Source organism: Triturus cristatus, chromosome 10 (genome assembly GCF_964204655.1).
Source record: "Triturus cristatus chromosome 10, aTriCri1.1, whole genome shotgun sequence".
NCBI lineage: Eukaryota > Metazoa > Chordata > Amphibia > Caudata > Salamandridae > Triturus > Triturus cristatus.
The window spans coordinates 490,006,939-490,033,221 of record NC_140593.1 but is presented as its reverse complement, the minus strand read 5'-3'; the positions used below and the strand labels follow the sequence as shown (position 1 = coordinate 490,033,221).

The 26,283-nt window shown below is 48.2% G+C and overlaps 1 protein-coding gene across 1 annotated transcript in view; it reads left to right on the top strand.

The window, feature by feature from the left end:
- GTPBP4 (GTP binding protein 4) overlaps window positions 1–26,283 on the top strand; it is a 195,012-nt gene that overhangs the window by 122,294 nt on the left and 46,435 nt on the right. Inside the window, exons 11-13 of the mRNA XM_085631911.1 lie at window positions 5,180–5,257; window positions 5,381–5,432; window positions 13,888–13,988. Coding sequence (XP_085488037.1) covers window positions 5,180–5,257; window positions 5,381–5,432; window positions 13,888–13,988 — 231 coding nt within the window. The remainder of the gene's footprint in view (window positions 1–5,179; window positions 5,258–5,380; window positions 5,433–13,887; window positions 13,989–26,283) is intronic.

The following is a 26,283-nucleotide window of genomic DNA, read 5'->3' as shown; positions in this document are numbered from 1 at the left end:
CCCTCTCGGAAGCTCCCCTTTATCGGAGCAGTTCTGGATTCGACGCTGTTTCGAATTTATCCTCCTGAGCAGGGAGTCCGGGATATTCAGGCTATGATTCCGTTCTTTCAGCCTCTGTCCCGGGTTTCAGTCAGGATGACCCTCCGGCTTCTGGGCCTGATGGCCTCCTGCATCCTGCTGGTGACACATGCCAGATGGCATATGCAGGCTCTGCAGTAGGATCTGAAGTTCCAGTTGGCGCAGCATCAGGGCAACCTGTCCGATCATGTCCAGATCTCGGAGGGCACTGCACGGCAATTGCAGTGGTGGCTAACGAATCACGATTCGGTCAATGGCAGATCCCTCTCCCTTCCCCAATCGGAGCACACAGTGGTGACGGATGCGTCCCTCCTGGGATGGGGTGGCCACTTGGGAGAGGCGGAGATCAGAGGCCTCTGGTCTCCGGCAGGGTCCCGGCTCCATATCAATCTGTTGGAGCTTCGGGCGATCCGACTTGCACTGAAGGCATTCCTTCCCTCTGTCCGGGGAAGTGTGGTGCAGGTGTTCACGGACAACACCACCGCCATGTGGTATTGCAACAAACAGGGCGGGGTGGGGTCCTGGACCCTATATCAGGAGGCTCTGCACCTCTGGACATGGCTGGACCATCAAGGCATTAACTTGGTGGTTCAACACCTGGCAGGTTCTTTGAATGCCAGGGCGGACGAACTCAGCCGCCGGTGCTTGATGGATCACGAATGACGTCTGTGCTCGGACGTGGTGCAAGGTCTCTTTCAGCAGTGGGGAGAGCGTTGGTTTGATTTATTCGCCACCGTAGAGAACGCGCAATGTCTTCAGTTCTGCACGTTGGAATTTCCAAGGCGGCACTCGCTCGGCGACACTTTCCGTCGCGAGTGGAGTTGCGGTCTATTGTACGTCTTTCCGCCTATACCACTTCTGCCCTGAGTGCTGAAGAAGATTCGGCGCGACTAGGCCCAAGTCATCCTTGTGGCTCCGGATTGGGCACGAAGGTACTGGTATCCAGAGCTACTCAGCATGACCATCGATCCCCCGATCCGACTGCCTTTTCAGGAGGATCTTCTGTCGCAACAGCAGGGGACGGTCCTCCACCCAAACCTGTCCAGCCTCCACCTCCATGCGTGGCGATTGAGCGGCGGCAGTTGACAGCATTCGATCATCCTCCCAAAGTCTGTGATGTCATTCTGGCAGCCAGACGTCCCTCCACTAAAACAGTAGCGCCTGCCGGTGGAACAAGTTTGTGGCATGGTGCACAGCAAAGTCTGTGGATCCCTCTTTCTGAGGTCCTTCTGTTCCTACTGTCTTTGGCCCAGCAGGGCTCTGCTCTGGGCACTATCAAGGATTATCTTTCCGCCATCTCCGCCTTTTTGAGGCTTCCAGATCAGCCTTCTCTCTTTAGGTCCCCGGTTGTTAACCGTTTCCTGAAAGTCATTACGCACACGTTTCCTCCTGTGCCTATCATAATGCCTCAATGGGACTTGAATCTTGTCTTGACATATCTGATGTGCGCTCCCTTCGAGGCCCTTCATACCTGTCCTTTGCGTCTTCTCACTCTCAAGACGGCTTTCCTAGTAGCTATCACCTCTGCCAGAAGAGTGAGTGAGGTCCAGGCTCTTTTTTCCAAACCTCCTTTCCTTTCTGTTCATCCAGACAAGGTGGTTTTAAGGACCTGTCCTTCTTTGCCAACGGTTGTCACGCCCTTCCACATCGGGCAGACCATCACTTTGCCCACCTTCTTTCCGCCTCTGCATCCTTCGAAAGAGGAAGAGAGGCTCCACCTTCTGGACCCAAAACGTGTGCTGCTGTTCTACCTGCAGCGCACACAACCGTTCCGGGTGGATGACCAGCTCTTTGTTGGCTACGTGGGCGCCAAAAGAGGTCGGGCTGTGCACATACGGACCATCTCTTGGTGGGTCGTTCTCTGCATCAAGGCCTGTTACTCGTTGGCTAAGAAGGAGCCTCCTGTGGGGCTGCGTGCCCATTCTACCGGGGCAACGGCAGCCACTACTGCCTTGGGACGCGGCGTATACTTGCAGGACATTTGTCAGGCAGCTACGTGGGCCTCGCTGCACACATTTACCAAGCATTACTGCCTTGACAGTCAGGTACGGAGAGACCGCTTCTTTGGCCGTGCTGTTCTCCGTGACTTTCTGGTGTAATCTTGTTTGCAGGCCCACCACCGGGGTTGGTATTCCTGGGGTATCTATTCAAAGGTAAGGAATCTATCACTAACGTGTCTCTTTCAGATGCACAAGTTACTACTTGTGTAACAATATATCTGTAAGAGACATTAGTTAGTGATAGATTCCTTACCGCCCACCCATCCTGCCCGTTCTGCTAACTGATTTCTAGGGTTAAGATCATCCCCCTTTTTAGGGCCCTAGTTTCATGGCACCAGTGGTCAGTTTCTTGCATGGCTCTGCGTTCCTGGCGCGGAAAGTCGTGTACAGAACTGACCTTAGCGCGCATGGGTGGCGCTTAAGTTGTCTCCATGACGTCATCTCCGCGCTTACGACGCCAGCAACTGACGCAGAGCCGCACGACGCCACCTACTGATGTGCAGGGGTACTGCTACAAAAAACTTTCCGGATTCAGTCTGACGCCTGGGGATGTTCTAAGGTAAGGAATCTATCACTAACTAATGTCTCTTACAGATCTATCGTTACACAAGTAGTAACTTGTGCATTACACTGAAACAAATAAAAATTAAAGGATGGACTGTAGCTTACAGGAAGGAGGAGCAGAGTGTGGAAGGCGCGACTGTATAAGGTGAAATGTCTGGAGGTAGTGCCAATGTGCTGGATGGATCTGGATGTGGAAGTAGGCCATTTTTGAGGTTGAGTGCAGCCATGAAGTCGCCTTGCTGTAGCAGTTGGATGGCATCCTGAAGAGTGACCATGTGGAAGTGTTATGGCCTGATGTGCTTGTTTAGGAGCCTGATGTCCAGAACAGGCTTGAGGGACCCATCCTTTTTCGTGATGAGAAAGTAGTAGGAATACATCCCGAGCCCTCTTGTGGCATGTGCTCTATAGCCCATTTGAGAAGGAGTGCTTGTACACCTTCCCGAAGCAGGCGCTTGTGTTCTAGGGAGAGGGTGAGTCTGCTGAATGGTGTGGAGGTGAACTCCAGGCGGTAACCATGTTGAATGATGTCTAATACCCAATGGTCTGAGGAGACTTGTTGCCAAGCTGGGAAGAATGTTCTGAAGTCCTCTCCCACAGGTGTTGTGTGGTCAGTGATGAGGATGATTGGCAAGTCATTACTTGGGCTGGGGCAGATACCTTTGCCTCTACTTTTGGCACTATTACCCTGATAGGCACACCTATGTATCCTCTTGTGGTAGTTTGTTGTGTAGTCTGGAATTGAAAAGACATTGAGGCCTCGGGTAGGTGGTCTTTGGAGCCTCCACGAAATGCTGAGTAGTGAAAGGACCCACACAGGTTAGGAGTCAGAGCACCCATGGCTTTCATCATCTCTGCGGCTTTCTTGATTTTCTCCAGTATCTCGTCAATTTGGGGGTCAAAGAGATGTTCCCAATAAGGGAAGGTTGAGGAGATGCTGTTGACCATCCGGCTTGAAGCTGGAGACATGGAGCCAGCATGTCAGTGGCGGAGACCACTGGAGTTTATGCCCCAAGCAGCGGTGTACGCAGCATCGAAGGCACACCTAATTGTAGTGTTGGAAATCAGCTTGCCTTCTGAGAGCAACACGCACCCTACTTTTTAGCACGCACTCATGGAGATTTTGGAGGAGTGCCTACATTTCGTCTGTGTGACCAATCCTATATCGAGAGCAGGTAAGAAAGCCGCCTCGTCATTGGGCGAAGGCTCAGGATGATGTTCCCCCTTGAGGTTCTGGGTGCCAAAGAGGTCTGGAGTATCTTTGCCGCTCCTGCGCTACATTTCCAGTCAATGGACCTAGCGGTCCGTCTCTTTTGACCGAAGGAGCTGCATGTGTTGCAAGAGGCCTAGTGCTTGGGCGAGAGGCAAAGATTACAGACTGGTGGAGGTCAGTCTAAGGGTTTTTTGCACAACACAGGGTATTATTAAAAGGGCGTCCGTTCCATCACAGGTGAGACATGTTGAGGTCGGACTGAATGGACGGGAAAGAGGCCCTGACAGGGGCCAAAGTCTACAGGAGAAACCTTGAGCGATACTGTAGGTGTCTACCCGAAATGAAAGAAGGGGAAACTCAATCGAATGCCATACCGACGAAGGGAAAGGAACCATGAAGACCGAAAAGAACACTGCAACGGGGCCAATCTGAAACATAGGAGCACCCGTCCGAACCCAAAGGCGGAAAGAATGGTGCCAATGACCGTGCACATTGCAAGGAAGAGGTGGGCTCACAGTACCTCATTACTTGAAGAATTCTTCAAAGAAAAATAACTTGCACATAGCCGGATCAACCCTAGATGGCAGGAGTATTTATAGTGTTTGCATCTACAGTACTACATGTCACGAAACGATGCTTACAGGCTAAGTAATATTTTCCTTTTCATCAGTGGCTTGAATCATGATTTTCTTTCATTGTTATGAGTATAGATGTTAAGATGAGCTTCGCGTTCCGACAAGAAGTGGTGAAGAGTTTCTGACCATAAGGAATTTTAGCCTTACCGGAGATATGGATAATTGAAAACCGTACAGTAAGAATAGTAGCATGGTCCTAATTAGCAGCATTTAATCGACTGGGCAGGATCTGGTGATTTTTGGTTAAAAGCTTCTTGATGTGTGCCAGTAGCAGTAGGCCGTGCAACATATAGTCAGTGACAAACATTTTTTTAGGCATTAAGCTTTTTGTCAATTCCCTGCTCTGTATCAGGCATGTTGTAATTACTCTTCAATGTCCCAATATACATTTCTTGGATTTAGGCACTTGTGCATAAAATATATTAGCCGACTTTTCTGTCGTGGGTTGAGTAGCCCACATGTGTATGACACCAAGCTTAAAGGCATGAACTACTCATGGAAATTAAAATTATCGTTGAGGGAGCCCCTCATTTAAAACCCATGCATCATTGTTGCTAAGTTACATATTAATTTCCTTGTGTGGATGTTGGAATTTTGGCTCACTTCATATGTATAATGCTGAGGGTAGATGCATTCCAAACCCAGTTCACAAAGATAAGTTCTAGAAATCAAACTTTATAAATATTTTTCAGGAAAGACCTCCGTTCATCCCCGAGGGGGCTTTAGCACGTAAGAAACGAATGGAGATTGATGCCCCTAAAAGAAAACTAGTAAGTCTTATGGTTTACATTTTAATTTTTTTATGTTAATACAAATTGTGGGGATGGGTGCCAAAATGAGGACACTGTAAATGTGCTCTTTTACCTACCCGCCTCTGTCTGATTTATTTGCAGGAAAGAGATCTAGAAATGGAAATGGGAGATGATTATGTTTTAGATCTTCAAAGTAAGTATATTTTTTAATCATATTAATTACTAGTGACTAGGTCAGTCTGGAAAATAACAATTCAATTTTCATAAACGTTACCATTGTCTTTTTAAAACTGTTTTCTCTGCACTTAATTTTTTCTTTCTTTTCATATAACCCTCAGATGTCCTTGTTGCACAAAACCAAACCCTCGAGTACCTTAACCCTATTCAACCCACCTCCGCAAAATCATAATTCAGAGATGGCATGGGCATTAAAATCCATATGCAGTCAATTTATTAGAAGGGCTTCAGCATTGGACTTTAAGCAGCAATCTTTTAATCTTTTTTTCCCTTGAAAGCCAATTAAAAAAAATATAGAATTAACATTTCTACCCCCTTCAACTGTTAGTATCTAACTTAGGTGCATGTAGAAAGCAGGCTCTGTATATGATATTGCCACTAGGTGGTAATACCGTGCACAGAGTCCAGGGATTCCACCAAAAAGGCTCAATGTGAAATCCAAAGTGCTCTAGGGTGGGCGAGCAGCCTTGGGCCTAACACAAGGAGTGTAATACATTTATTGCACAATAATGATCAATTGAGGAGACACAACTCAAGGAAGAGATCCAGACCAATTTTAGAAAATTATACTTTGTACTTTACTTAAAGACCAAGATCTTCACAATAAGGTAAGTATGTTTTTTTTTTTGATAAGCACATTTTTTATTTTGCATTTAAACATACAAAAATACACGGACAACCGTCCAAAAGAACTGGCATCAAGAATATAGCTCCTATGTTCAGTGACATTCAATACCAAGACCTCCCGCCCCCTCCCCGACCACTTCACTCTCTCCACCCGCATCAACACCCCTAGATCACACCCCCGTGCCATTTCCCCCATATTCTGTTAAACCTTTTGGGACAACCCCGTACCGAATACATCATGCGCTCCTGTGTTCCACCCCCCTCCTCCATGTAGCACAGTTGGGTGGGTCAGTCCGCTTCCATGTGGCAGCAATATCTCGTTTGGCCACTACCAGGGCAGTAGTTAGGAAGAATTTCTCATGACGGGAACCGTCCAAACCGTCTGTTATTCCTAGCAGGGCCAGTCGGGGATCATTGGGGACCTCCCACCCCAGCGTCTCAGTTAGTTCAGTCTCAATCTCGCCCCAGTAGGCTCCCAGACGCGGGCAGGTCCACACCATGTGGAAAAAGTCCGCCGGGTCGGCCCCACATCGCGCACATGAAGCCTCTGGAGAAAGACCCGCACGATGGAGGCGTTCCGGGGTCAAATAGGCAGTATGCAGGTAATAAAGCTGGATGAGCCGCAGCCTGGCCGATGAGGTGATCGACCTGGGTGCCATAAGGGCTTCCCTCCAATCGGCCTCATCCAGTGGTCCCACCCATACCTCCCAGCCCGTTGGGGTGTTGTTGACCAGGGTCTGGTAAATACGGGAGATGCCCCCCCTCCCCAGAAACCCCATCACCTGCGCTTCCGGTGGGCTATGATCAGGGAGCCGTGAATCTAGAGGGACATGAGACCGAATCGCGTGGCGCAGCTGGAGATATTTGTAAAACTGTGAGGGGCACAGCGAGAAGCGAGCCTGAAGCTCCCGGATAGAGCACATGTGACTCCCCCGCCATAGGTCGCCTAAGCAAGAAATCCCGAGGAGATCCCACGCTCGAAACCCTTCCAAACCCGTGACCTCCTGCAGCCAAGTGCCATGCCAGAGCGGTGTAACACGGGTCAGCTTCCCCGACCACCGGGTATGTCGTAGAGCGGCACGCCAAGCCAAGAAGGGGGCCTGTACAACGTCCGGAAGCGACCGAGGAACCGTCGCCCCGTAGAGCATATTTTGAATAGAGGGGAACCCCAGCAGCTGTACCTCCAACCTGTAGGTCGGATCGTCCCACCCACCCGAGAACCAATCATGGACCACCAGGAGCCGAGTCGCAAGGTAATACAGATAAAGGTAAGTATGTTTTTAATTAAAAATACTTTACACTTTTAAAAATAGACACAAAATATTTTCAAAACAGTTCAATGTTATCCTATGGGGAAAACAGTTTTGTGGTTAATCGGGTAAGTACGCCTCTTACTGGTCCAGTTTTGGGGACCAAAGGTCAACAGTGGGCAAATACCAACACTGCACCACCAGCGACACGGGGGCAGCTGGGTTCAGAGGTCAAAAGCGGAGTTCGGTCAATGCTTTTCAATGGAGACTGGGGCTCTAAGGAGCGTCGCTCCTTGTAGGTAAGTGGAACGGTTGCAGGGGCCAAGCTTTTGTTGTTTAGGACTAGCACGGGGGCGGACACAAAGCAGCACCAAACATACACCACCAGCGGCACAGGGTGCAATCATAATGTTGGGCGCCCCTATACAATCCTATGGAGTTTCTTATTTTTGGAAACAGGCTGCAGGTATCAAACTGGAGAGTCCAGGCTGTACCCCACGACAGCACAGGTTAGTTGGGGCTCACAGGGGCACCACTGGTAGAGCTCACCAAAGCCCTGGGGCTGCAGGTGCAGGGCTGCCTCTAGACTTCGGAAATAGTCTTACCAGGCTGGTTGCTGTGGGGAGGACCCTTCCGATCCACTCCAAGATGTCGTGGGGGTCAGGTGAGGTTGGCCAATGCTGGATTCGCAGTCCTGGTCGCTGGGGAGACATCACTGGGCAGTTAGGCCACTCGGACTCCAGTCGTTGGTGCCTGGTGCAGCATGGGCAGAAGCCGCAGATCCACTGTGATCCGGAGTCTTTGCTGTTGGTTTCTTCAGGCTGGGTCTGCTGTCCAAGATTGGAGTCTTTCATGAAGGCAGCAGTTCTCCCAGGGGTTTCAGAGATCGCTGGCTGCAAGACAAGTTGAGCTTCATCGAAGCTGGAGACAGGCCGGTAGGGCTGGGCCAAAGGCTTTCGTCGTCTTCAGGCTTCTTCTGCAGGGGTGTCTTCTTTATTCGTAGGTCATTGCAGATCTAGTTTCCAGGTTTGAGGGAACCACCTAAATACTAAATTTAGGGGGGTTTAAGGGTAGTAGCAGGCAGGGCCAATTGGCACCTTACCTGGGGTGACAACACCCTCACTTATGCCACTCTCCTGTGGTTGGGGGCATATACCTAGCCCTGACTGGAGGGGGTCCATTCATCTTCAAGATGGAGGGCACTGTGCTCAACTTCCCCTCTTCCACCAAAGGGGTGGAGTTGGCAAAGATGGTCACACCTCCTAGCCTTTCTAGCCTACAGGCTGGGGGATGCATTGTAAAGGCAGCAGGCCTTTGAAGCTTCCCCTTCGAGCACTGACCCATCTTGGGAGAGGAGGTTTGACATCTCTGCCCAGGAATATCATGGTTTCTGGTCCCAGTGAGCAAAGGCTCTGCACCCACGGGTCCAGAGGTTGCCTAAAGCCAGTCATGGCCCACACCAGTGTCTGTAGGTTTCCCGGCGGGGCACCTCTGAGGTGCTCTCTGAGTACATGTTTTAATAAATCTCACACTGGCATCAGTGTGAATTTTTTACCAGGAGCTGTTTGGTACCAAACACTCCTGGGTTCAGTGAAGCCATCATGATGCTGTGGAAATCGAGTTGCCAGCCAGTGTACTCTCTATGGCTTCCCTGACACTTACAATATGAAGGAATAGAACCTAATACTGTAGGGGGCATATCTGCTCATGCAGATATACCCACACCTGGGCCTGGCAGGATTTAGTGCCAATCTTTGGTGCAGGTCCTCTGTTCTCGCTCTGTTGGTCCTTCTTAATTAGTTCCCAGTAGTCAAAGTCTTGACTTAATCTGTTTTCCTGGGGACAGGGGGGCCCCTAAATAATACATTTAGGTATATTAAGGGGAGTGTAGGGTAGTATGCAATGGACTACTTACTCCTGTGGTCTCTAACCCCCTAGACAACCACTTCCTATGAGAAGTGGGTGTCACCCTGTCCCAGAGTTCCTAATTGCACCACAACCAAGGTGATGAAATCCTTTCTTGACTGCCTAGGGTTATGTCCAGCCTGGTAGTGCAACACACCTCTTGACTTTAATTTCTCACCTGTCCTGGTGCCAAATGTGCCTCGGGCAGGGAGTGGCATTCCCTAAGCTTGGGGGAAGTCAGGGTCGCATATTCAAGGTGGCAGAGACTTTGAAGCCTCTTGCCTTGGTATGCAGATTCACTAGCCATCCTGCTGAAGGTGGTGATGACACCTCCTGCCAGAGCAGGCATTGTTCCTGACCTCCTGAGTGTAGGAAGCTGGCTCTATATACTATACCAAAAAGAGGTATATTGTGTAGAGATTCCAGGCATACCTTATGAGTGGGCAGGGGCTTGCTTTAACCCCTTCCATGCTCATGACGGAACGGTTCCGTCATGAGCATCGGTTGAGCTGTGCTCATGACGGAACCGTTCCGTCATGGCCCCGCCCGCGCTCGAACCCTTCAGTACCGCGGGGGAATCCGCGCAGCGCTGAAGGGGTTAACAATCCCAAGGTGCTCTTTTTGTGCTAGTGTGTTTGAGCAGCCTAAGGCTTACCAAGGAGGAGTGATGGATATTTGTTGCTTACACAGAGTCAATAAATGATATACTCTTTTAGGAGATCCACATCAGTTTAGAAAAATAACATGTATTTTAATATACATTTTATATAACTTATATAATTTTGTTATTTTGTAAGTACTTCTAAGCTAGGCCCAAAGCAGCACCAACAGGCCTGTTCATTTCTGTGAGAAACTGTTCTAGGGAAAAAAGGTTGCAAGTAGGGACGGGAGGGGGCAGTCAGGCTGGACCAACTGTGGGGGTCCTCAAGTCTTGACTATCTTGGGCACACAGGGCCACTGTTGGTCCACAACAGCGGGGGGGTAATGTGCAGAGGTGCTTTGTACAGCAGAGTTGGTTCCTGCACAAAAGAGTGCAAACGGCAAATGGGGGACTAATCTGGCCCAACCCAAGGTGGGGTTCAGCTCTGTAGGGTCTCAGGACCTCGCTGGCCCACTTCGACTCAGGCTGGGGGGGCTCTGCTGCAGCGGTGCTTTTTGGTGTCAGGATTTCGGCAATCCGGGAGTGACGAGCTGACTTTGGCGCATTTGTCGAGGACAGCAGGCAGGCTGGTAGGGTTGGCGCTAGGTCAGCCTTGGGGACCCTCTTTAGCCTTCTTGCCCTAGGTACGTGGGGTACCATTAACTAGGGACTCATAGGATGTGCTAAATGTATTGTCAATTGGGGGAATAATTGTACAGTTTAGGGAAATAGACCTGCCACATGGCCTGCTGTAGGTGTGACTTGCATTTATTACATGCAGTGACTTTGGCATGGCTCATAGTGAGTATGCCATGTCATGTTTTCACTCATGGTTTACACCATGACACACATTCTGCAAGGTCAGCCTGCATGCAATTTGTGTGCGAGTCCCTTAGGGTGGCTTAAAAGCCATGTTGCAGCCTTGAGGGACCCTCTTCAGTACCCATAACCTAGGTACCAGTTGTACCATTTACTAGGGACTTAGAGGGGTGCTGTAGTCCTGGCCTGTAGGTCTACAATGAGACTTTTACTTGTAGTGGAAAAAGCACTTGCACTGAGGGCTGGTTAGCAGGCCTCACTGCGCTGTCAGATTTGAAAACCAGCATCTAGTAGTCAAAAATGGAGGGGGGGGGGGGGGGTGTTTATAACTGTTTTCATGTTTACTGTTCATGGCTCCTTTGGGCATGGAGTTTACTCTTGAGCCTCCCAGAGAGAGTTGTGCAGTCCTCCGCAATACAAAAGAAAAACTACAAGAAAATGTTACACAGCCAAATGGGTGAGGTACACAAAGTGGTGCCTAAAATCAGGCCTCTTCCAGGACAAGACACGAGACAATACAGTCATCCGATACCTTGCACACCTACTGGACAACAAACTAACCTACACGTCCCTAAAGGTACACTTGACCGTGATATTTGCTTATACAAGGGGAAACATGGGGAGAAGTTCCTTTACTGCACAATTGGTTAAATGGTTTCTAGAGGGGGCCGATAGAATAACCCTGACAAGATATGCACCAACACCCGTTTGGTACCTAAACGTGTTACTAACACAACGGATGAATGGCTCCTTTGAACCACTCCACAGGACAGCACTAAAATGCGTCACGCTTACTGCAGCTTTCCTAATTGCAATGACATCGCTACGCAGAGTAAGTGAGCTGCAAGCACTTACCAGCCAGGATCTATACCTGCAAATGCACAAGAACAAGATAGTCATGAGAACCAACCCACTCTTCCTGCCAAGATCATATCACGGTTTCTCATAAATTAGGCAATCCAAATACTTAGCTTCTTTCAAGAACTAAAGATTCGGGACGAAAGAGCCCTACATGCACTGCACGCTCGCAGAGCAATAATGTATTACCTGGAGAGAACAAAACCAATCAGGAAAAGGAAGCAGTTCTTTGTATCGTGACAAGTCCAGAACAAAGTGATGCCAGTTAACAAGAGCACCAGCGCCATGTGGATAGCTCAAACAATCCAAATGTCCCTTAAAAAGGCTGGTAAGCAACTGGAAACTAAGGCAAGAGCACGCTCGACAAGGAAGAATGGAGTTACCTGAGCCTTCCTGGCGAACGTGACATATGCATGGCATCCAAACATTACTGCATAGACATCCAAGTAAATAGAGAGTCACAGATGGAACAGAGTACTGAAGCATTTGTTTGCAAACTCAACCTCATTTCTAAACCAACCACCGCAGTGATCAAAACTGCTGCAAAATCGATGCACAGCATGTGAATCCAGGATAGATTTATGCTGCAAAACTAAATGGTTACTTACCAGTAGGAGTAGTTTTGCAGCGTAAAGAATTTTACGGATTCACATGTGACCTACCCGCCTTCCCAAGAAATGAGGCAGGGCTAGGAAAATAAGATAAAAAGAAAAGCATGAGCTATAGAAAGCCTATCGAACATTAAAGTGGACAAGAAAAATCACCCAAAAAAAGAATCTGATGATGGCGACCACGCACTGGGGTTTCCAGGGTGGGTTTGTGATGTGAGAAGAAGCTTGGACTAGCCACAAAAAAACAGATAAAAGACTGCAAATGGGAAGTTCTGAGCCCCATCCACTAAATGATTGAATTATGCATAGCATGTGAATCCAGAAATTCTTCTGCAAAAACTAATCCTACCGGTAAGTAACACTTTTGTTACTAACAAAGGGGGATAATGGGGAGTTCACATCAGCACTTCGGTGCACTAAACTGCTTTTTATTGCATTTTCCAAGAAACCAAAGCAAACAAATGTTAGATGCATCTAAGTATTACGTTTAAGAACCCAGGCCCAGTGGCGATACACCACCGCTCCCACTCTTGATTATAAGCTTGTACCATTTATTTAGTACAACTGCACTCACACCCCTTCACGTCCTCTGTGGCGATGTTTATTCTCCATACTGACCCTGGATGCCTATACAGTCTCTCTTCCATCTTCCTCTCATGTACACAGTTCAGGTGCCTTAGTCTATGGTATTCTTTCCATGGCCACTTTTTTGTCATATTTTCTGACTGCTTTAGCATTCTGGATCATCTTTCCTCCCATCTGGCACCAAACCATGTTTGTACACATGGTGTTGTAGCTTATCGAAAGGGGTCAGTTTCCTCGTAGAGAGTCAGTGTCTCCTTTAGCGACTTCAGGGCTCGACTACAGAATGCCGTATTGTGTTTAGAGATAGAGTTGTCCTCCAGGTGCCTAACATAGACAATCAAGCAGGTGGGTCAAAGTGGGCACCCAGAACCCTGGAGGTGCCGGACTTGATCACTCCCAGAATAATTCTCTGAAGGGCAGTCGCAGAGTGAGGGCAAATGTTACCACCTGATTGTACCTTCTTAGACAACCATTTATATAAGGAGCCTAACCGTTGCTAATATCTCTCTGGTATAATATACAAATGAAAATTCAGCACCAAATATAAGTGCAATTCCTGCCCTGATGGCCACCTCCCTTGGATATATTTGTGCCTCTACCCAGTTAACAAACTCTCAGACATGCAATATCTCCTTTTTATCCCAGAGCAACTGGAGTATGTTCTGGGCATTACTTAACAGCATTCTACATGGCAAGGATGTTTCACTTTTCTTTTGTGGGGACAACAGTACCTTAAAGTCCAAAACGAATGTCTCCTGGTCTCTCAACAAGAAATCATTAGACATACTTTTGACACAAACTATGAAAGATGTTTTTACTGTTTATTGCTTTTTGTCAAGCAAGTCGCTTTGCAGGTTTTCTAGAGTATGGCACTCTAGAACTTTATTCAAGCTTCATAGCTTTTCTATGTAAGTAACAATTTTTAAAGGTAGAACTGCTAGGCCTACTCTCCTTTGAAGGCTTTGTAAGCAATCCTCAGCGAGACAAACTACTCTTCATTTAATGATCATGCACCCATGGATTGTTACTGTTCCTATTTTAAAACCCTAAATTATAAATATGTAAATTCACTTGTAAAACTGCTGAGTGGTGGACATAACTTTTTTTCTACTTCAGAATACTGGGATCTAATGAATGCATCGGAGAAATATGACAAGCTGCCTGAAATCTGGGAGGGTCACAATATTGCTGATTACATAGATCCATTAATTATGAAGGTGAGTTGCACATCTCTCTTTACAACATATATAACACATTCATATATTATATATTTGGCACCTACTGGGTGGTTTTCTAATTTTCGTTCAGTAAACACATAAGTGTACAGGAATGTTCATGTACAGATTCCTATTGTGTCTGAATGAGCAAGTGGCCCCTGTCTAAAGGGATAAGTGAGTCAGACAGTGAGGATCAACAGCACTGATTTTTATTTTGAGAAAGAATCTAATTGTTAAGTTGTCTCTCGTGTATGAATTAGGATTCTGTGAATTGGTGCATTGCTTTGTTCTTTCTTTATTTACTTTCTTAGTCCCTCATTCATGCCACCAAAGGGTATCACATGTGTTAGGAGTAGAATGTTCTCCACCTTTGCCTACTCCATTGGCTACATGCTGATTAGTATCCATATATGTTGAAGAATAAAAATGTAAGGTAACAGTGGGGTGAAAATGTATGTTCGAGGCATATGAGCTGCAGATCACACACTGAGGATAAGATCGCCATCTGGTGTTGGGCTCGGATGGTTGCAGGTTGTTGTTGTCTTCGGAAGAAGCCTTTGGTCACGAGATAGGTGACTCCTCCCCTGGACAACAGTGCGCATGGGCATCCACTCCATCGTCAGATTGTTTTTTTCCGCCATTGGGTTCGGATGAACTTTTTTCCGCTCCAGCAGGAAACTTCCAGCAATCAAAATAACAATTCAATCTTCATTCCCTCGACATCGAAATCAACTCGGACCGGTTCCGGAAGCGGCTGATGGACAGGACACCTTTTAAAAAATGCCCCCAGTGTGGAGCGAAGTTCCCCCACAGTGACCACCACGAGGTTTGCAACCTCTGCCTGTCGCCGGAACACAACGAATTGAACTGTCCAGCTTGTGCCGCTTTCCGTTCCAAGAAGACCCTCCGGGACCGAAGAGCTCGACGCCATATTATGGCCAAACCAGCTCCAGAACCGGAGGACATCTTTGCTCAGGATGTTCCTGAAGATGACACCGAAGATCTCGATCGTGTCCGAGGCCGACGATTCCGATGACCTCATCACTCCAGGGCAGCGTGTGAGTACCACCCCCCCTGCCCCTACCCCATCCAAAAAGACATTGGTCAAGACTCCGCCAGCTGGGCCCAGCCGCGACCGAAAATCCTCTTCAGAAGCCCCGCCCTCGGGCCCGGCTCCGAAGACATCTAAGCCTGTAGGTGGCTCGGGCTCGAGCAAACCTCATGTTATTGTACCTATAATACCTTCGGTACCGAAAACTCCACTGTCTGCACCGAAAACTCCACTGACGGCACCGAAACAGGCTTCAAGACCGAAATCTCCTTCGGCACCAAAACGTTCCTCGGCACCGAAGTCTCCACCGGCACCGAAGACTCCATCGGCACCGAAGATTCCATCGGCACCGAAGATTCCATCGGCACCGAAGATTCCATCGGCACCGAAGATTCCATCGGCACCGAAGATTCCATCGGCACCGAAGATTCCATCGGCACCGAAGATTCCATCGGCACCGAAGATTCCATCGGCACCGAAGATTCCATCGGCACCGAAGATTCCATCGGCACCGAAGATTCCATCGGCACCGAAGATTCCATCGGCACCGAAGATTCCATCGGCACCGAAGATTCCATCGGCACCGAAGATTCCATCGGCACCGAAGATTCCATCGGCACCGAAGATTCCATCGGCACCGAAGATTCCATCGGCACCGAAGATTCCATCGGCACCGAAGATTCCATCGGCACCGAAGATTCCATCGGCACCGAAGATTCCATCGGCACCGAAGATTCCATCGGCACCGAAGATTCCATCGGCACCGAAGATTCCATCGGCACCGAAGATTCCATCGGCACCGAAGATTCCATCGGCACCGAAGATTCCATCGGCACCGAAGATTCCATCGGCACCGAAGATTCCATCGGCACCGAAGATTCCATCGGCACCGAAGATTCCATCGGCACCGAAGATTCCATCGGCACCGAAGATTCCATCGGCACCGAAGATTCCATCGGCACCGAAGATTCCATCGGCACCGAAGATTCCATCGGCACCGAAGATTCCATCGGCACCGAAGATTCCATCGGCACCGAAGATTCCATCGGCACCGAAGATTCCATCGGCACCGAAGATTCCGTCCGCACCGAAGATTCCGTCCGCACCGAAGATTCCATCGGCACCGAAGATTCCATCGGCACCGAAGATTCCATCGGCACCGAAGATTCCATCGGCACCGAAGATTCCATCGGCACCGAAGATTCCATCGGCACCGAAAACTCCGTCCACACCGAAAACTCCGTCCACACCGAAAAAAGTTCATAAAGACCCGAAACGGCCATCGCCATCACCACTTTCGGAGCCGGATGAACTTTTTCGCCCAGATCCGACTCAAAAGCGGATCTACATTAATCCCAAAACCGGACATGTGACTGCAGTCCCATACAAAAAACGGAAGCTGGACATCACACCACCTCCAGCTCCCATACGGAAGAAGGACTGTGCTACTTCACCGCTTCGTCCTTCCTCTCCTGTGTTACCTCCTGACCCATCCCCCCCTCCTCCTCCTCCTTCACCATCTCCTTCTCATTCACCTCCTCCACAGGATGATGATGATGATTTAGGGGGAGGGGCGGACCCTGATTTCTTTAATGATCCTCTTGATCCAAACGACCCTTTTACGTTCCCAGACACAGCACCAGTAGATGACTGGTCTTATCCAGTACCTGACATGCCTGACCCCACTACCTACCCTTCCAAGCCCTCCCCTCCTGATGACCATTTGGGGTTTGGCCAACTCATAAATAGGGCAGCAACATTCCATGGCGTCACAATGCACACAGACGCCCTTGAAGAGGACTTTCTCCTCGATACTTTTGAGCAGTCACAAAAAACTGTTCACATACTGCCCATGATTAAAGGGGTTATAAAGCATGCCACTGAAGTCTTTAAAGACCCTGTTAGAGCTAGGGTTCTCAACCCCCGCATCGAAAAAAAATACAGACCAGCCCCGCAGGACCCTGCATACATTAAAGCTCAGCTCCCTTTAGACTCCTTGGTCGTGTCAAATGCCAGGAAGCGTGTTAACTCACAGACAACTGGAGAAATGCTCCCCCGGACAAGGAGTCTAAGCTTTTAGAGGCCTCAGGCAAACGAGTCGCCGCACAGGCGGCAAACCACTGGCGTATTGCCAATACCCAAGCCCTGTTAGCCCGGTATGATAGAGCGCATTATGACCAACTTGAGGACCTTATGCAACATCTGCCTGAGCCCTTTAAATCCCAGGCTACTGACCTCATTCAAGAAGGCAAATTAATTTCTAATGCCTCCATTAAATGCGCCTTAGATGCAGCAGACACTGCTTCTAGGACGGTCAATACCAGCGTCTTACTCAGACGACATGCCTGGCTCCGTATTTCCGGGTTTAAACCGGAGGTTCAAACCACGATTCTAGCTCAACCTTTCAACCAAGTGCAGCTATTTGGCCCTGCAGTGGACACTGCATTAGAAAAAATGAAGAAAGATAATGAGACTGCCAAATCTATGGGAGCACTGCAGTCTCCTCAAACCCGGGTTCCTTTCGTCGCTCCTTTTATAGAGGAGCCTCCAAAAATCTGGGAACTGAGACCACGTCCACCTTTAAAAATTCTGGACAAACATCCCCTAACAGAGGCTATTTTCGAGGGGGTTATAGGGGAAACAACAACAAAGGTCGAGGGCGGGGCAACAACAACAACACCCGCACCTCCCCAGCCACTAAACAGTGACTTGCCAGCACTCCCCCCAGACCATTCCACTCCGGACGGGGGGCGGCTCCAACAATTCCTACCTGTCTGTCTGGGCAACACTATCAATTTACAGTTCTCCCCTTCGGAGTAACAGCACCCAGAGTGTTCACCAAGTGCTTAGCAGTCGTGGCAGCGCACCTCAGAAGACAACAGATCCATGTCTTCCCCTACCTGGACGATTGGCTCATAAAAGCCAATACTCACCAAAAATGCGTTCTCCACACTCCTCGCACTATTCAAACCCTCCACAACTTGGGATTCACTATCAACTACCCCAAATCCCATCTACAGCCCTCCCACTTACACCAGTATCTAGGAGCAACCATAGATACATCCAAAGCCATTGCTTATCCCAGCACTGCCAGGATAACCAGTATACAAAATCTCATCTCTCAATTTCAAACTCATCAATCTCTTCCAGCAAGAGTGTTCATGCAGCTCCTAGGCATGATGGCGTCATGCATCTCCATAGTCCCACACGCTCGACTTCAAATGCGTCCCTTACAGGAATGTCTAGCACAACAGTGGAACCAAGCTCACGGACAACTTACCGATCTGGTGTTGGTGGACAGTCGCTCACTGAAATGGTGGAACACCATCAACCTGTCCAAAGGGCGGCCGTTCTTAGAGCCTCTTCCACAAGTTGTGCTGACTACCGACGCATCTCTCACTGGGTGGGGAGCCCACCTCCTTCAACATACCACTCAGGGCCGATGGACCAGTCAACAAAAACTGCTCCACATCAATCACCTAGAACTCTTAGCGGTGTTCCTGGCACTAAAATCCTTTCAGGTACACCTAAAGAACAAAACTGTCCTCATACGCACAGACAACATGACGACAATGTATTGTATACAGAATCAAGGGGGGACACATTCTCTCCAACTGTCCCAACTGGCACAGCAAATCTGGAGATGGGCAATTCCCCAAAACATCTACCTGTTAGCAGAACATCTCCCAGGGATCCACAACCAGAGCAGAACATCTCCCAGGGATCCACAACCAGGTGGCCAACCTCCTAAGTCGCCACACACAGCAGATCCACGAATGGGAATTACACCCCAAGGTTCTACTCCCATTCTTCCAAAAATGGGGACAACCAGACCTAGACCTGTTCGCCACTCCCGAAAACACAAAATGCCCAACCTTCGCCGCCAGGTTTCCACACCCACAGTCGAAGGGCAATGCCCTATGGATGAACTGGTCCGGCAGATTTGCATACGCTTTTCCGCCTCTCCCACTCATTCCGTTTGTGGTACGCAAACTGAAACAACAGTCGCTAACACTAATTCTAGTAGCTCCCACTTGGGCACGCCAACCATGGTTCACCACACTTCTGGAACTATCTCTAGTCCCACATCAAAAACTACACCTCTCCACGGATCTATTAACCCAGAACCGTGGAGAAATCAGACACCCAGATCCTCAAACACTGAACCTGGCAATCTGGCTCCTGAAGTCTTAGAGTTCGGGTAACTCAACCTCCCTCCAGACTGTATGAATATCGTAAAGGAAGCCAGACGACCTACTACTAGAGCATGTTATGCCGCAAAATGGAAACGATTTGCCATTTACAACGCTAATAATGACATACATCCATTGGATGCTTCCATCCAAAACATCATTTGCTATCTATTACACTTGCAAAGATGCAATCTGGCGTATTCCTCTATACGTTTACACCTAGCAGCCTTGGCGGCCTACTTGCAAAATAGGCAACACCTGTCCCTCTTTAAGGTACCAGCCATCAAAGCGTTTATGGAAGGTCTTAAAAGAATTCTTCCTCCAAGATTACCACCTTCCCCAGTGTGGAATCTCAATGTTGTTCTAACAAGACTTATGGGTCCCCCATTTGAACCAATGCACAAATGTGAATTACAGTTCCTGACATGGAAAGTAGCTTTCCTTATCGCAATCACTTCCCTACGAAGAGTAAGTGAAATAAAAGCCCTGACTGGAGGAACCTTTCTTACAACTACACCGTAACAAAGTAGTTCTTAGGACAAACCCTAAATTTCTTCCAAAAGTGATTTCCCCTTTCCACCTTAACCAGTCAGTAGAGCTACCAGTCTTTTTCCCTAACCCAGACTCCGTAGCTGAAAGGGCCCTACATACCTTAGATGTTAAAAGAGCCTTGCTTTATTACATCGACAGGACAAAACCTTTTCGAAAGACAAAACAACTCTTTGTTGCTTTCGCGCCACCACATAAAGGCAATCCTATCTCCAAATCAGGTATAGCCCGGTGGATAGTTAAGTGTATCCAAATTTGCTACCAAAAGGCTAAACGTACTCTTACAGTTCCCCCTAGGGCGCACTCCACGCGTAAAATAGGGGCTTCTATGGCCTTCTTGGGTAACATTCCCTTAGAAGACATTTGCAAGGCAGCCACGTGGTCTACCACGCATACCTTCACTAAACACTACTGTGTTGATGTGCAAGCCAAACAGGCCTCAGTGGGCCAGGCTGTCCTAAAAACTTTATTTCAAACTGCTGCAACGGATACAGGTGACCACCGCTAAGGGGAGACACTGCTATATAGTCTATCCTCAGTGTGTGATCTGCAGCTCGTATGCCTCGAACGGAATATGCTACTTACCAGTATGCATCTGGTCTTGGCATGTAGAGCTGCAGAGTCACACACGCCCACCCGCCTCCCCGGGACCTGTATCTGTTCCAGCATTTGTCTTACTTAGACATTGCACATGGACATCCTTTCTTTTAAGTCCTATACACTCCATCTTTTCCCATCATGGCGAAAAACAATCTGACGATGGAGTGGATGCCCATGCGCACTGTTGTCCAGGGGAGGAGTCACCTATCTCGTGACCAAAGGCTTCTTCCGAAGACAACAACAACCTGCAACCATCCGAGCCCAACACCAGATGGCGATCTTATCCTCAGTGTGTGACTCTGCAGCTCTACATGCCAAGAACAGATGCATACTGGTAAGTAGCATATTCCATCTTGCTTCCAGGAAAACAATGGAATTATTGTTCAGACAGAATGGACACAGCATAATATCCTACGCAGAGGACACCCAGCTCATCCTCTCCCTGCAAGGCAACCCGACACCACCAAACTCCACTTTCAGGAAGGAATGAAGTGGTCTGAAGCTCAACTCGGAGAAGACAGGAGTCCTCATCCTCGGACCCACCCCCTTAGCATGGGACACCACCTGTGGCCCACCGCCCTCGGCAACAACCCCGCGGACCACGCCCAGAACCGTGGCATCATAGTAGATTCCTCCCTCACCATGACCCCACAGATCAACGCTGTCTCCTCCACGTGCTTCAACACCCTCTGCATCCTTCGCAAGACTTTGAAGTGGATTCCACCCCCGAATCCAGAAAGACTGTCACCAACGCACTCCTAACAAGCAGACTGGACTACGGAAATGCCCTCTATGCCGGAATCAACAAATCCCTGCTCCGGAAACTCCAGACCATCCAGAACACCACGGCCAGGCTCGTCCTTGTTGTTCCACGACATAAACACATCACTCAGCACCTACGACGAGACCTCCACTGGTTCCCCGTTGAGAAGAATGCCTACAAATCCCTCCACAACACCGGACACCAATACCTCAATGAAAGGGTATCCTTCCACGCACCCAAGAGAAACCTCCACTCTGCCGACCTCGCCGAAACCCAGCGCATCCGGAGAGCCAGAACGGGTGGAAGAGCCTACTCCTACATCGCGGCCAAAACCTGGAACACACCTTCAGGAAGAGCCTCAAGACCTGGCTCATTCACTGATTCAGTGTGGCCCCCACTCTCTTCCCCCCCCCCCCCCCCCCCCCCGACCCTCATGGGTGAGTAGCGCACCTCACAACACAAATCCTGGATTGATTGATTGTTCTTCATCATGTTCATCATGGAACCTTCATTAATAATAAGGAGCACTAGAATATATCCACCTCTGTGCAGGATCCTGAAACACATGACATCATGAAATTGTTTTAAATGGATAGCAGCCTCTCCCAAGATGTCTCTTTTTCAAGGCAGTCTCTCAAAAAGAGGAACCGGGAATTATTTACCCAGGTCCTGCACAAGCACCCCCAAATAGAGTATACAAGAAATGAAGGAATGTGCAGTTCCTGAAGTGAGGGAGTGTCGGGGAGAGTTCAGGTCTCTTACGGATTGCTCTCACACACCTCTGAGGATGTCATGTTTCGTCATAGGGCGTTTTACTCCTCGTCGGGCCGTCGCTGCAATGCCCTATGGGCACCCGTGCAGGGGCTCTTTGCTGGAGATCTTTTTTGATGAAGCCGATGGGTGTGTGAGGGTATGTGGACAAGGTAGTGAGTGAGTGGTGTGAATTAAAATAGGTCTGGTACTGTCCTTAGCAATGGAGTTTATTCTGCGGGTATACTAGACTAACTAAGAAATACATGTGCCCTGTCTGGAGATATTGATCCTACAGGGTCAATCTAGTGAGGGTGGTCAACATGTTTCTTGCCTTACAGCCCCTAACGGCAATTCGTCAGGACCGTTGTAATTAACAATGAAAGGGCAAGTACTCTTAGCCAGGTGCCTCAGGAGGCAATCACTGTAGAGGGAGCCTGCATGAAGAGGGTGCTTCAGTGAGTCCAGTGTGGGAAAACCCAAGGTAATCTTTGTCTCTGGAGGGTCGAGAGACCACATTTGCACTGTTGGCCCACTTCAACTTGAGTTAGGGGGCACAATCATATGCGTTGAATAGTCCAAGCTGCCTGCGGGACCCTGGAGCACTTTTTCCAATGTAATTTTTCAAGTGCTGAAGTTGGCCTTTCTTCAGGAAAGCCTTAAAGTCACTTAAAGTCATAATGCAGCCTATGGACAACGCTACAGTGATCAGAATTCTTGATCTTAAAGTGGCGAAAGGAGAGATTCCAATGAATTATGTGCTTAGTTTCCATTTAAAATGTATTCTCTCTGCAACATCTGTATCATCTGTCTACCACCTTCCGGCCTCCTGTGACATCGGCAAGACCTTCTCCGGACGAACCCTGCGTGACAGGGAGAAGATTCGCCTCCAGGGAAGAGAAGAACGAAGATAGCAAGAAGCCAGTGTGGCCTCTGAGCGAGGGAGAGAGAATTTTGCAGCATGAATCTTTTCTGGACTCGCATGCTGGGTATTATTCCGCCATCTAGTGGTTGGGTCCGGAATTGTAGTATTTCTTTCCTTTTTTTCTTTTTTTTTGTTGGTGGGCGTCGACATACCACCATTTGGTGTTCTCCTGTGACGTTGACGGGCTGCTTCCGGAAGCTCCCGCTTTTGGTCGCCATCTTCAGATTCTTTTTTCTGCCATTGGGTCTGGATCCATACGGAAGGAGCTCCCAAGATTGGAGAGAAGAATCAACGAAAATAAGGAAAAACCTCAAGGAAAACACCGGTAGAACGTTTTCAACTTTCAATTTCAATCCAAAACGATCAGAGATCGTCGAAAACCCTATCTTAGATGACAAACCGAGAATGTGCATGCAGGGGGCTCCCTGTGCGCGGTAGTGGACAACACACCGTTCAAGTTTTGCTAGAACTGCCACCAGAAGTACGCTTAAAAGGATCAGCATCCGGTCTGCAACCTTAGCCTACCACTGGATCATCGAAGCGACCACTGCAATGCGTGCTCAGTCTTCACCCCGAACATGTTGAGGGTGAGAGAAAGGCAGCAACGAGCCCACTACAACATGCAAGGCCAAGGACCAGCACCATCGCTGCGAGACCTGGGTGTCTCCAGTGAGGAGGAAGATAACGTCGCCAAAGGGCCAGAATGCAATGAGGACAGAGATATTTCGGTCATGGAGGTTGAGAAGAAGACTCAAAAAAACTAGAATAGTCTTGAAAATAAGACTCGACTTTAAAAGGGAGTCTCGGCGTTGAAGCACTCTGCTACCGCAGCTGCATCCAGACAAAAACACACCGTAGGATCCTTGGATAAGGACTCCGTAACGACAAAGACCCTCGAAAAAACAAAGACTCTAAAAGACAGTCTAGAAAAGGACGCCTCAGCGTTGAAAAAGAGAGGTCCAAGCAATCGTCGATGACCCGACGGCGTCAACGAGCCAAAAGTGAAAAGCCGAAAGTCTTGATGCCAAAACACACGCAGCCGAGTTGGAGAAGTAAAGGAAGAGGCTCGAAGCCGAAATGGCTAATATTTTACAACGCAAAAAAGACTTCGACAAAAGCTTGAAAAAATTAAAGATGCAGCCGAAAACAACTAGTACTGAAGGCGAAAAGGTCATCTAGGAGTTACTACTGCTGACAACACCTGAGCCGGTTGAAGAAGAGTAAGAATCACTCTTCGGCGAAGACGTCGAAGATGACAGACATATGCCAAATCGGCTATCTCGCAGAATCAAGACCTCCAATGGCAAGATCTCGTCCCCGAATCACCGGAAGAGGCTGTGGAAACATATCCTTCGAGGCCATCACCCCAGATGACATTGGCATGTATAACCAGGTGATTAAAAAGCAGCAGAGACTTTTTTTTTTTATTAGAGACTTTGATGCCTACACAATCAAATGTACTGGACCAGGGAAGAGAGGCATTCAAGGAGCCCGCTACATGCAAGGCAATCACCAAGAGCAGAAAAGAAATAAAAGCACTCCTCTAAGGCCCCTATATAAAGCAGAGGTTCTGTACCAGCTGACTCTATTATTACTTCCACTGCAAGGAAAAGAGCAAATATACCATCAACAGTGGGACCACCTCCAGACAAAGAAAGCAAGAGGGTGCACCTGGTAGGGAGGAAGGTAGAAAGAAGTGCAGCAAATCAATGGCCCATAGCAAATTCCAACGCATTGCTAAACAAACCTGCTTATCAACATTGGGAGGATGGAGAATTGTTAAAGCATCTACCTTAACAATTTCAAAGAAGAGCTAACCACTTGGTAGAAGAGGGTAAAAACATTGCTAATATGTGTTTAAAATCGGCCCTAGATGCTGCAGAAACATCAAGCAGACAAATGATTGGTATCACAGAAAGAAGTCACACATGGCTGAGAATATCGGGCTTCAAGCCAGAAGTGCAACATAACATCATTAACTCGCCATTCAATGGGGAACAACTGTTTAGAAGTGTGGTTGATGGAAAAACTCATTTAAAAAAGGACAAGGAGACGGCTAGATCCATGGGTGTTCAACAATTCAAAGGCATGCGTAGAGGCACACCATCAAGGAGATCAGCAGGGAGAGGTACACACCAACCTGATACCCTACATCAAAGTTATCAGCAAACGTACCAAGGGGCAAGCCAGAGTCAGCAGCAGGGACAGAAGCAGAATTGGCAATACCAACAAGGAAGGCATTCCTTTTGAGGGTGTCCCCCTGGCAGAGGACAGCATCACAGAGGTGGACAACAAACCTCTAATAAGTTGACTGCACTCCAAAAAAGGCACACTCAACAAGAACAGCAGTGAGGGTACACACAGAAAAACATCGTATACAAAAACCAGTCAATTTACAGTTCCTCCAACATACCGCTCCAATTAGGAGGCAGACTAAGATTTTTCCTGCAAAAATGGAAGGAAATAACGTCAGACAAATGGATCTTAAATATATTACAGTACGGTTACTGCATCGAGCTAACAAAACAACCTCCAAATATAAGACGAAAGCAAGATGCATTCAAAAGCAGAATGACCTCACCTAGTCAAAGAGGTGCAGGAACTTCAGAGGGAAACATGCTATAGAGCACGTACCACACTAGGAAAAGAGCAACGGAGTATATTCAACATACTTCCTAATTTCAAAAGTAGTCCGACCATTACGACCAATATTAGATCTAAGGTTAATAAACAAAAAGATTCAAAATGACTACACTGCAAGAGGTGCTACCTCAATTGCAGGAAGGAGATTACATGGACACAATAGTCTTGAAGGATGCATACTTACACATCCCGATGAACAAAAGACACAAGAGGCTGTTAAGATTTGTGGTGAACAAAAGACACTACCAATTAAAGTACTGGCTTTCGGCCTAAAATCTGCACCTAGAGTGTTTACAAAGTGCCTAGCAGCAGTAGCAGCACATCTCATAAGGCAGGGGATTCATGTTTACCCCTACTTGGACGACTGGTTAGTAAGAGCAAACACTTAGTCTATGCAAACCGCATATACAACAGGTGATAGAGACACAAGTTCAACTGGGGCTCTCCATACATTGGGAGAAATCTCCAGAGCCAGAACTCATAAAGGTATTCTTAGGTGCAGAGATAAATACAGTGTTGGGGAGAGCATTCCCAAGTGAAAAGAGATCAGCCTTATTGAAGGAAACTCATCTATACCAGAGGGCGTATCATCTATACAAGAGGGGCATCATCTGACAGTGAGGACAGTGGGGAAATTGCTAGGAATGATGGCCTCATGTATTCATTTAATTCTTAACATTCGTCTACACATGAGGCCATTACAGAATGGCTCCAGATACTATGGTCACAGGCAACAGGGAGTTGGGAGGATCTAGTGGTTGTCACACAAACAGTTCATCAGGAGATGGCATGGTGGAACAATACAAACACAGCACAGGGGA